This window comes from Macaca fascicularis, chromosome 15 (genome assembly GCF_037993035.2).
Source record: "Macaca fascicularis isolate 582-1 chromosome 15, T2T-MFA8v1.1".
NCBI lineage: Eukaryota > Metazoa > Chordata > Mammalia > Primates > Cercopithecidae > Macaca > Macaca fascicularis.
The window spans coordinates 21,207,500-21,220,403 of NC_088389.1; the positions used below are offsets into that span (position 1 = coordinate 21,207,500).

Sequence of the window (12,904 nt, forward strand, 5' to 3'; positions counted from 1 at the left end):
CAGGAGAATCGCTTGAACCCAGGAGGCGGAGGTTGCAGTGAGCCGAGATTACACCATTGCACTCTAACCTGGTTGACAAGAGTGGAACTTCATCTCAAAAATAAAAAAATAAAAAAATATATACATACCCCCCCACACACACACACACATATACATATATTAGGGAGCATTGTTAAGGATTACATTATAATGAAATTTTGGTATATAAGTGGAAACACATTTTCTTAAATGGAATCCAAAATCAAATTGCCAGTCCTTTTGTGTATTAGAATATTATATCCAATGATCACCTTAAACTCAAAACTTAGTATCAGAAAAATCTCTAATAGAAATGTTTTTAACTATAGGTATAAACTAATCTGAAAAATGTAATAAAGAATTTCTATTTTTGTGTAATGTTTAAGAATGAGTTTTTAAAATTATTTTTTAAAATTATATAATCCTTTTACAGTTTGGTAACAACAGAGAATGGCTTCAGCTCTTGCATACCTTTTCTCTTTACTCTGTGTTCTCAGCCAAGTTCGTTGCCAGTTCCCGTCATTTTTACATAACATACCTTATATTCTAGTTACACAAAATTTTCAAATGATCTCTTTCCACTCCCTCAAAAGGTTCTTTTTAATACATTCTTGGACAGAGTGGCATGAGGGGGAAAAAAAGATTACATGTATACTCGGCTTGCTATATTAATTACATGTATATTATATACATATGTGAATGGCATATATATTTTCATGTGGCATCTGTTGCAGTAGAATTTGATACAGACTGTATTTGATTATTTAGCTGAAGAAACTTGTTGTCAAAACTGTTTCCTCCTTTTTCAATCTTTTCCCATTGCCCATTGCCATTTTTTTTCTTGAGTAAGATTTAGTGAAATATTCACCAATCTGTTGATTGTTTTTGAAACAGGTATCGATTAAGGAACAAAAAGATCAATGCCACTGTAAGAACGTTTCCTCTTCTAAATAAAGTTGGTGTAAACAACACTGTCACAACCACAGCCGGAAATGTCATTTCTGTCATAGGAAGTACTGAAACAACAGGGAAAATTGTTCCAAGTACAAACGGAATTTCAAATGCAGAAAACAGTGTTTCCCAGCTAATCTCACGTAGTACTGACAGTACCTTAAGAGCTCTGGAGACCGTGAAGAAAGTGGGAAAAGTTGGCACTAATGGTCAGAATGCTGCTGGGCCCTCTGCAGATTCTGTAACTGAAAAGTAGGTATTAGGTAAAAATGATTGCTAGAAATTCTTTTTACTTTTTAGAAATGCCTGAGTGTTTTTACTTCTCCTGATGAATACCAGTTAATCAGAATTTTTACACAGAATATTTTGTGATGTAGAAGAAACACTAAATACTAAAAAATTTGAGTTCTACTTTGGCTTTGCAACTGAATAGCCCTGTGAACTTGGAAAGTGACTTTAACTCTGAATTTTGTTTTCCTCAACTCTCCCAAAGAGACTGGACCAGAATTTTTTTTTCACACCTTATTTTCTTGAACTGTAGTATTGATTCCATAAAGATGCTAGAAAAGAACTAAACAGAAACCTAAGCAGGTAAAATGCTGAGCCTCTAGCTCTGTTTCAGTCAGAGCACTTTCACTTTATACTCTGTAATGAAGTGTAGCACTTAAGAGGGGACTCTTGGCCGGGCGCGGTGGCTCACGCCTGTAATCCCAGCACTTTGGGAGGCTGAGGTGTGTGGATCATGAGGTCAGGAGATCGAGACCATCCTTGCTAACACGGTGAAACACTGTCTCTATTAAAAGTACAAAAAAAATTGGCCGGACATGGTGGCGGGCACCTGTAGTCCCGGCTACTCAGGAGGCTGAGGCAGGAGAATGGTGTGAACCCGGGAGGCAGAGCTTGCAGTGAGCCAAGATCACACCGCTGCACTCCAGCCTGGGTGACAGAGTGAGACTCCATCTCAAAAAAAAAAAGGGGGGGACTCTTTGGAACCACACTCTCGGGGCTCAAGTTCTGGCTCATGGTTTCCCAGCTGTTTGATCTTAGGCCAGCTACTTAATCTGTCTACCTTAGTTTACTCATTCATAAAACTAGAATTATAATGGTGTCAACTTCCTATATTGGTTGCGAGGATTAAGTGAATTAATTCTTCAGTATGCCTCGAACAATGCCTGCTATATAGTAAGCGCTCAGTAAATATTTGCTTTATTATTATTGTCACTGTTAATTGCTATTGAGTGTCAGCATAAGATTTCATTTGTCAAAAGGTTTTGGTGCCTTTAGAAAAAAGTTTTTAAATTTTCAGATGATCTGAAAAGTTATTTCCAACTCTAAAATCTTGAGTAAGATTCAGTAAAATATCAATTACGTTGATGTTCAGATTTTGTTGCCTATAAATAGTCTATCAGTATCTGTTATATGCCTGCTAGGAAAAAAGCATTGTGCTAGGCACATAGCAATCAATGATGGATAGATAAGCAATAACATTTGCTACTTCTGCAGTCAGCACATGATGGGAGAAATTGTTTATTAAGGGACTTTTACAGACTGGGCATGGTGGCTAAGGCCTGTAATCCCAACACTTTGGGAGGCCTTGGTGGGTGGATCACCTGAGGTTGGGAGTTCAAGACCAGCCTGACCAACATGGAGAAACCCCTTCTCTACTAAAAATACAAAATTAGCCAGGCGTGGTGGCGCATGCCTGTAATCCCAGCTACCTGGGAAGGCTGAGGCAGGAGAATGGCTTGAACCTGGGAGGCGGAGGTTGCAGTGAGCCGAGATCACACCATTGTGCTCCAGCCTGGGCAACAAGAGCAAAACTCCGTCTCAAAAAAAAAAAAAAGAAAAAAAAAGGACTTTTACAATCTTCCCTGGGCAAGATTTTAGAAAAGATATATTCGAGAACATTGTCTAGTTAACAAATGTTATTTATGCACTCAAACTTGGAGCTCTGTTTTTGGCACATGAAACGTAAGATACCTTTGCTTTTAAGTGATTTATGATATAGTTGTGGATTTATGTAATATTAGCATTTACACATATGAAACAATACTGAAGCTGGATTAAAGGACAGGAAAATGTTATATTGCTGGGAGAAATATGGGGAATTACAGAAAAAAAGAACAACATAACATGGATTAAATCTGTCTGTAATTATATGGAATATTGAGGAGACCAGCCTTTTAGATCTGAAGGCTTATGTTAGGGACTGGTATAAAATAAGATTAGATAGGTTGGTGCCAGATTATGGAGACCTTATGTATACATGTTTAGGAAATAAGCTTTTGAAGAGTTTTGGCAAGGTAATGTTGTAAAACTGTTTTGTATCCATACAATGGAATATTATTCAGCCATAAAAAAGGAATGAAGTACTATTATGTGCTACGATATGGATGAACCTTTAAAACATTGTGCTAAATGAAAGAAGCCGGATACAAAAGGTCACATATTTATATGGCTCCATTTATGTTAAATGTCTAGAATAGACAAATTCGTAGAGATAGGAAGTAGATTAATGGTTTCTAGGGGTTTAGGGCTGGGACAGGAATGAGGAGTGAATGCTAATGTGTATAGGTTTCTCTTGGGGATGATGAAAATGTTTCAGAATTAGATAGTGGTGATAATTGGACAACCTTGTGAATATACTAAAAATTACTGAATTGAGCATCCTAAAAGAATGAACTATATCTCAGTTTTTTAACAAAATAGACTAGGGTAAAAACTTTTTTTTTTTTGAGATGCTGTCGCTCTGTCACCCAGGTGGAGTGCAATGGTGCAATCTCGGCTCACTGCAACCTCCACCTGCTGGGTTCAAGCAATTCTTCTGCCTCAGCATCCCAAGTAGCTGGGATTACAGGCACCTGCCACCATGCCCAGCTAATTTTTGTATTTTTAGTAGAGACTGGGTTTCGCCATGTTGGCCGGACTGGTCTGGAACTCATGACCGCAAGTGATCCGCCCCCCTTGGCCTCCCAAAAGGCTGGGATTACAGGCATGAGCCATTGCACCCAGCTGGTAAAGACTTTCAAAAAATAAATCTAAATTTTTTTTGGAACACAATTGTTCCAGTTGTTATTGGAACACAGGAAAAATAATAATTCTATGAGAGGTATTGTGGATGGCTTCTTAGAGGTGAAGTGATGATACCTGAGCTATATCCAAAAGTATGGATAGCAAGGAAGGAAGGGCCTTATGAATGAAGAAGGCAGCACAGGCAAAATCAATAAGATATGAGAGAAGCTGCCATATTGGAGAGCCTAGAATCCTGAAAGTCATCTAGGATAGTGATCTAATTCTCACTAGGATGTGACTGAAGATTAGCTTTTCCCATAAGTTCCAATTTTTGAGATAGCTTGCATGATTTCATGAGGCGATAAATGTTGACCTTATCATGGATCTTGTTGCCTTTTTGTTTATCAACAAAAGTCTATGAGTTTACCATTTCAAAGTACTAATCCAAATTTTAGGTATATAACATTTTGACATGGAGCAACCAGATAATCTATGTAAAGCATAGTGCCTGGAATAGACTGAAATAACCACTTGATAAATATTAATTATTATTGTTTCAAGGAAATCCTAATCATTTTCCTTGTTGTCTCTATTTTACTTGTGTAAAGAATAAGCACAGCCCTAAAATATCTTTATACTCTAAACCCTTACATTTGTACCTACTATTATTACCCACAGTTCCTTAGTTATTTTTTACATTTTAATACACAGTTACACATACAAGTAAACATCTCCTAGACTAATCTGTGATAAACTTAAAGGCAGCCCATGTACCTTTTTGTTTATACCCTACCTTTTTTTTTTTTTTGAGACGGAGTCTTGCTCTGTTGCCCAGGCTGGAGTGCAGTGGCACAATCTCCACTCACTGCAAGCTCCACTTCCTGGGTTCACACCATTATCCTGCCTCAGCCTCCTGTGTAGCTGGGACTACAGGCGCCCGCCACCGCACCTGCCTAATTTTTTTTAATGTATTTTTAGTAGAGACGGAGTTTCACCATGTTAGCCAGGATGGTCTCGATCTCCTGACCTCGTGATCTGCCTGTCTTGGCCTCCCAAAGTGCTGGGATTACAGCCGTGAGCCACCGCGCCCAGCCTATACCCTACCTTTAAAATGATTGTTCTAATTTGAGAAAAAACCCTCTAATCTGGTTGAGATGCAGTGTATTGAGTTCCTGCATAATTAACACGATCATTTTCTGCAGTCATCACATATCTAAAGCTCTGTCAAAATTTGACTTTTTTTTTTTTTTTTTTTGAGACAGAGTTTCACTCTTGTTGCCCAGGCTGGAGTGCAATGGCGCGATCTCGGCTTACCACAACCTCTGCCTCCTAGGTTCAAGTGATTCTCCTGCCTCAGCCTCCCGAGTAGCTGGGATTACAGGCATGCACCACCACACCCGGCTAATTTTGCATTTTTAGTAGAGACGGGGTGTCTCCATGTTGGTCAGGCTGGTCACGAATTCCCAACCTCAGTTGATCCGCCCGCCTCGGCCTCCCAGAGTGCTGGAATTACAGGCGTGAGCCACCGTGCCCGTCCAAAATTTGACTTCTTAAAAGGAATTAAGAAAGCCATAACATCCTTTCGAGCTGATTACTTAGTGACTCAACCAAGAAAATTCTTTTGTGTTAATAATAATAATAATAAAAGGTTGGTGTATTTTGCCTCAATTTAATGAGTTACCATTTCATTCACCCAGCAGGTGTTTACTGAGTACCTACTGCATGCCAGGAACTGTTTTATTTGTCTGATAAATATTTACCAAGTACCTACTCTGTTCCAGGAACTGTTTTAGGTGCTGGGGATATAGGAGTTATGAAAATAAACAAAAGTGGCCTTTCCTCAAGGAGTTTATAGTTCAGCTAATTTAACTCCTCATAGAAAACAACCCTTTCTTACCATGTCTGTTTTCTTTGTCCCAAATAGTTCTACTAATGGACTATATTATTTCGGTTGAGAACTTGTTGAACAGAATTTTCTTTTTTTTAACCTTCAGTAGGGAAAAATGTTTGCTTAAAGAATGAGTAATGGCCGGGCATGGTGGCTCATGCCTGTAATCCCAGCAATTTGTGAGGCCAAGGTGGGAGAATTGCCTGAGCCTAGAAGTTTGAAACCCTCCTGAGCAACAAATCTAGACCCCATCTCTACAAAAAAATTAAAAATTAGCCGAGTGTGGTGGCATGCACTTATAGTCCCATCTGCTTGGGAGGCTGAGGTGGGAGGATTGCTTAAGCCCAGGAGGTCAAGGCTGCAGTAAGCTGTTATTGTGATTGTGCCAGTGCACTCCAGCCTGGGTGACAGAGTGACACCCTGTCTCAAAAAAAAAAAAAAAAAATGGGTAAATGGTGACTAATGAGTCACGTTAATATCTGGGAATCGTTTTTATTCCCTGTGGCTTACACAGGAATATGACTCTGTTACCATGATTATGTAAATTAGCTGTGTAAGGTGGCAGTGAAATTCATTGCCTTATTTGTCAATGTGGCAATATCTGAAGTGTTTTCTATTAATGGTTTCAGAATATAATTTTATTAAAAATTTCTACTAAGGAGGACAGTCATAGACAGTGATTTATCCTTTGCCCTTTGTTAAATTTTCTCTCCAGTAAAATTGGTTCTCCACCCAAGACTCCTGTAAGTAATGTAGCAGCTACCTCAGCTGGGCCCTCTAATGTTGGAACAGAGCTGAATTCTGTGCCTCAAAAATCCAGCCCATTTCTAACTAGAGTACCAGTATATCCTCCGCATTCAGAAAACATTCAGTATTTTCAAGATCCAAGGACTCAGATACCCTTTGAAGTCCCACAGTACCCACAGACAGGTGAGTAATTTTAGAGGATTCTAAGAAAAAAAGAAACATTGTTTCCCTTAGATAAATGAGTGAATAGTTCTAGAATGTCTACATTTAAAAAATTAATCCTTTTGACCATATGACTCATAAGTTATTTTCCTTCTCCAAGGATCTGTGTTTCTAAATACTAACAGCTTTAAGGTTGTTATTCCTACAAATCAAATATAGGGTCAGGAATGAACTTTAGGTGGTTTTCTGTAAGTCCCCTGAAATGATGTAAAAAAATGCTTTATTTATGTATGCTTATGTACAATTTTGGAAAGAGAGTGGACAACTCACATAGATTTTGAGAGAGGTCTTCAACGTCTGCTCCCAAAAAGGTTAATAAAAATCAATGATGTAACTATTTAATCCAAAACCAGTGGCAATAGATGCCCTGGAAGGATATTTACCAGCCATCTGTTAATAGCTCTGTCATGTGTTTTAAGGAGCACTTTAGCAAAGTATTGAACGTTAATGATTTTCATATAGTGGTATCTTGAAAATATGTAGCTTCTGGTCAGGTGTGGTAGCTCACACCTGTAATCCCAGCACTTTGGGAGGCCCAGGAGAATTGCTTGAGCCCAGGAGTTTGAGACCAGCCTGGGCTTGCATCATAGCAAGACCCTGTCTCTACTAAAAAATAAAAGAAAAAGCCAGGTATAAAGCTTTATAAAGCAGGGTAAGGTAAGGTTCAAAGCATATTATATTTTCCTGCATTAAGGGCTGCCTTAGATTTAAGCCATTATAAAATGTTGGATTGTACTAAGATTACATTAAATATTCCTCTTTCCAATTTTCAAGGATACTATCCACCACCTCCAACGGTACCAGCTGGTGTGGCTCCCTGTGTTCCTCGCTTTGTGAGGTCCAATAATGTTCCAGAGTCCTCCCTCCCACCTGCTTCCATGCCATATGCCGATCATTACAGTACATTTTCCCCTCGAGATCGAATGAATTCTTCTCCTTACCAACCTCCTCCTCCGCAGCCGTATGGACCAGTTCCTCCAGTACCTTCTGGAATGTATGCTCCTGTGTATGACAGCAGGCGCATCTGGCGCCCACCTATGTACCAACGAGATGACATTATTAGAAGCAATTCTTTACCTCCAATGGATGTGATGCACTCATCTGTCTATCAGACATCTTTGCGGGAAAGATATAACTCATTAGATGGATATTATTCGGTGGCTTGTCAGCCACCAAGTGAGCCAAGGACAACTGTGCCTTTACCAAGGGTAAGTGAAGATGCTACTATAATGTAGTCATTAAGAGCCCAGTGTCTGGGCCGGGCGCGGTGGCTCAAGCCTGTAATCCCAGCACTTTGGGAGGCCGAGACGGGCGGATCACGAGGTCAGGAGATCGAGACCATCCTGGCTAACACGGTGAAACCCCGTCTCTACTAAAAAAATACAAAAAAAACTAGCCGGGCGAGGTGGCGGGCGCCTGTAGTCCCAGCTACTCAGGAGGCTGAGGCAGGAGAATGGCATGAACCCGGGAGGCGGAGCTTGCAGTGAGCTGAGATCCGGCCACTGCACTCCAGCCTGGGCGACAGAGCGAGACTCCGTCTCAAAAAAAAAAAAAAAAGAAAAAAAAAAAAAGAGCCCAGTGTCTGGAGTCAAACCACCCAGGTATATATCCTGGCTCCTCCACTTACTAATTGTGTGACTTAAGGAAGTTACTTGACCTCCCTATGCCTCAGTTCTTTCATTCGTTTGATGGAAATAATAGTAGTACCTACCTCATAAGGCTGTTGTGAGAATTAAATCAGAAAATCAAACCTCTTAGAACTGGGCCTCATACATGTTAATGCTCAATAAATGTTATGTTCGGATAGGTAATTGTTGGGAAAGTAGAAAACTCTTAAAAATACAAGGTTAGGGCCTTTTTTCAGTATCACCACATACATACAAATTACTTTCCTAAACAAGAAAAGTGAATGCTCAGATTCTGCTTTTAACATCAGTTGAATAAATATTAACCATTTTTTTTAAGTGTATGGAGAATAGGGTGACTTTCCCTGCTGTATTTTTTTATCCCAACAATATCATAAACTGTTTACATCATTTTCACACAGTTAAATTTATTCACCACTCCCTAGATGATTAAGATTGTTTCTTTTATCCCCCATTAGGAACCTTGTGGTCATTTGAAGACCAGTTGCGAGGAGCAGATAAGAAGAAAGCCAGATCAGTGGGCACAGTACCACACTCAGAAAGCACCTCTTGTCTCTTCAACTCTTCCTGTGGCAACACAGTCACCAACACCACCTTCTCCTCTATTCAGTGTAGACTTCCGTGCGGATGTAAGAAAGGTTTTAATTACTTAATGTTGCAGGGATAGGTCAAACAGCTGACTTCAAATTACGCATTCAAACCAGGAATAGCTATGTTGGATATTTTGCAGTGGTTTGGTGTGCAGTTGAGTTTAGTTCAGTAAACACTGAATATATATGCACAATGGCTAGGTGTTATGAGACTCTGAAGACTGTTAAGGCATAGTCCTTTACCAGGAATTCAAAATCTTTCCAGTAGTGTAATTATTTTATGGTTTTTTATTAATAGTGTGATTTATATCTATCATTTATTGAGCACCTACTCATGCCAACACTGTACTAAGCATTTGCATAAAGCTATTTTATTTAATTCTCACAAAAACCTTAGGGGGCAGGTATTTTCTATATTTTACAGGGTAGGAATCTTACTTACAGAAGTGATTTGCCCAAGATCTTTCAGCTGTAAATAGCTGGGGTTTGAATCCTGTGCTGTCTGAGGTATTTCTTCACTACTTCATAAGAGATGCAGAAATACCTACAGTATTATTTATGCTCTTTACATCACTGTTAATTATTGTTCTTGGCATTACAAAATAAGTTTTTGTACCAGGATGATTTTAATTTAATCTGGTGTTTTCAGTACTGTTATATTTAGAGTAAACCATTACTTTCTTTTTTTTTTTTTTTTTTTTTTTTTTTTTTGAGACGGAGTCTGGCTGTGTCACCCAGGCTGGAGTGCAGTGGCGCGACCTCGGCTCACTGCAAGCTCCGCCTCCCGGGTTTACGCCATTCTCCTGCCTCAGCCTCCCGAGTAGCTGGGACTACAGGCGCCCGCCACCTCGCTCGGCTGGTTTTTTTTTGTATTTTTTAGTAGAGACGGGGTTTCACCGTGTTAGCCAGGATGGTCTCGATCTCCTGACCTCGTGATCCGCCCGTCTCGGCCTCTTTCTTTTTTAAGTTTTTTCTGGTTTATTCCCCACCCCCAAAAGTTCTGATATTAAAATTTTTAAAATATTTTCATTATAAAAAATTTCAAACATATACAGCTATAGAGAGAATAATACGATAAACTCCATGTACCCAACACCCAGGTTCCTTAGTTATCAACTCAGTCAGTACTGTCTTATTTGTACCCCCTCTTCCCGTTGAATTGTTTTGAGGTAATCCTAGGCATTATATTTTTTAACCCATAAATATTTCAATAAAGCATTGAAATTTTAAACTAGATCCAAATTGGTCTTGTCAAACTTAGACTTCTTCAAAGCAGGTAAATATGTTGACAACAGAGTGACAGAGCTGCCACTTGCTTGCTAGATGCCACTTCTGTTTTCTTTTTTGGTATACAATGTATGCTTCAGGAAGTGAGTATTTCCCTGAGACTCAGATCTGCTGAGTTTGACTTGAGAAAAGTTATTTAACTTTTTTGGCCTTGAGTTTTTAAATCTGAATAATTAGTAAACTAGATTTAATGATTCGTATAACTTTAGTGTTCTGGTCCTGTAAGTATTCCTTATTCACAGTCCCTTTAAAATTTATTTATTTCCCCTTTAGCTCCAGAGCCTTCTTTGAATTCCTTTTGTTATTTGATACTGCATAATTTATCAGTTATATTCCCTTATTTGCACATGTCATTCTTTTTCTCAAGAAAATTATAAACACAGCTTGGTGTAGTGGCTCATGCCTATAATCCCAGCACTTTGGAAGATCGAGGTGGGTGGATTGCTTGAGCCCAGGAGTTTGATACCAGCCTAGGCAACATGGCAAAACTTCACCTCTACTAAAAATACAAAAAATTGTCTGGGCATAGTGGCGCATGCCTATAGTCCCAGCTACTTGGGAAGCTGAGCTGGGAAAATCACCTGAGCCTGGGAAGTCGAGGCTGCAGTGAGCTGGGATCACCCCACTGCACGTTAGCCTGGGCGGTAGGAATGAGACTCTGTCTCAAAAGAAAAAAGAAAATTATAAACTTCTTTAGGATATGGACTGTGACCTCTGTGTGTATCTATGTATTTGTTTTCTCTTACTTTTTTTTTTCTTGGAGCACCCCATACCATTTAGTAGCATACTATAAATGTTAGTTAATTGGTTTTGATAGTATTAGTCAAATGTTCCATATGAGCACTTAAAGGACAAAGTGAAAAGAGAAAGCATGCCATTTTCTATTGTAAAAATACCATTTGTTGCTTATTACAGTTTTTTATATTAGTTATTGAAAGAGTGTAATTGTTTGCTATGAAGTCCTCTGAATTCTATAATAGTTCCTTTATAGTAGTTACAAGCTTGTAAATTTAAGCTTCTTACTAATTGGCTTTATTTATTTATTTTTTTTTAACCAGTTCTCAGAGAGTGTGAGTGGTACAAAATTTGAAGAAGATCATCTTTCCCATTATTCTCCCTGGTCTTGTGGCACCATAGGCTCCTGTATAAATGCCATTGATTCAGAGCCCAAAGATGTAATTGCTAATTCAAATGCTGTGTTAATGGTATGATTTTGCTGGGGTTGCAGGGGTTGGAGGTGAGAGATGATGCATGTTCACTCACGTTGTAGAATGAATGTTTTCTATTCATTCGTTCATATTGTTGCCTTATAACTCATTAGTAGCAGCAGGGTTATATTTAGGTAAGTCTGAAATAAATTATATTTAATGTTTAGATTATTTGAACATTGGTGGTTTAATGGTAGTTTGTTGGATTATCATTGAGTCTAGAGCTAGTTTTAAATTAACCAAAAAACCTAGTTACATGTCTTTTGATAGCGTATATTTACTAACTGAAGTAATAGCCAACAGTCCTTTTGTTGATTTTCTTTGGTTTACACAGGACCTGGACAGTGGCGATGTTAAGAGAAGAGTACATTTATTTGAAACTCAGAGAAGGACAAAAGAAGAAGATCCAATAATTCCCTTTAGTGATGGACCCATCATCTCAAAATGGGGTGCAATTTCCAGATCTTCCCGTACAGGTTACCATACCACAGATCCTGTCCAGGCCACTGCTTCCCAAGGAAGTGCGACTAAGCCCATCAGTGTATCAGGTAATCTATTTAGATAATACCTAGCCTGATATGTTCTAAGCACTATGCTTTTTCTTTTCTTTTCTTTTCTTTTTTAATTGAGAGAGAGTCTCACTCTGTTGCCCAGACTGGAGTGCAGTGGTGCGATCTCGGCTCACTGCAACCTGTGTCCTGGGTTCAAGTGATTCTCCTGCCTCAGCTCCAAAGTAGCTGGGATTACAGACGTGCACTACCACGCCTGGCTAATTTTTGTATTTTTAGTAGAGAGTATTTTGTATTTTAGTTTCGCCATGTTGGCCAGGCTGGTCTGGAACTCCTGGCCTCATGTGATCCACCTGCCTAAGCCTCCCAAAGTGCTGAAATTACAGGTGTGAGCCACTGTGCCCGTCCTAAGCACTATGCTTTTTAATCCCCAGCTTGTGAGATGGAAAACATTTCCCTCCATTTAACAACCATGGGAAACTCAGAATTAGGTGGTTTAACCAGCATCATATGGCTAGTGGGATAAAGTACAGATCTATTTTGAGAAGTATATATTCATATCAGTACACTAATTTGTCACTTTTTTGACCATTGTTTCATTCTACATGTCTGTAGATTATGTCCCTTATGTCAATGCTGTTGATTCAAGGTGGAGTTCATATGGCAACGAGGCCACATCATCAGCACACTATATTGAAAGGTAATGTTTTTCTTAATTCTATAGGATTCTCCATTCTCAGACTTGTATGTATCTTAAGAGTACACATCCTACCCCCAGTTCATGAAATGTGCTTTGCTTGTCTGAGCTATGTAACAAATTTCTGAA

General features: G+C 39.0%; 1 protein-coding gene across 7 annotated transcripts in view; it reads left to right on the top strand.

Moving 5' to 3' along the window:
- The window catches only part of RC3H2 (ring finger and CCCH-type domains 2), a 57,159-nt gene that overhangs the window by 35,881 nt on the left and 8,374 nt on the right, over positions 1-12,904 (top strand). For 3 of the 7 annotated variants that reach the window (XM_005580835.5, XM_005580839.5, XM_005580836.5), the window contains exons 10-16: positions 913-1,221; positions 6,585-6,799; positions 7,613-8,046; positions 8,943-9,113; positions 11,420-11,566; positions 11,904-12,117; positions 12,694-12,778. In XM_005580835.5, the coding sequence (XP_005580892.1) occupies positions 913-1,221; positions 6,585-6,799; positions 7,613-8,046; positions 8,943-9,113; positions 11,420-11,566; positions 11,904-12,117; positions 12,694-12,778 (1,575 nt within the window). The remainder of the gene's footprint in view (positions 1-912; positions 1,222-6,584; positions 6,800-7,612; positions 8,047-8,942; positions 9,114-11,419; positions 11,567-11,903; positions 12,118-12,693; positions 12,779-12,904) is intronic. The other 4 variants (XM_005580838.5, XM_074016628.1, XM_005580837.5 and 1 more) reach the window with 3 other exon arrangements.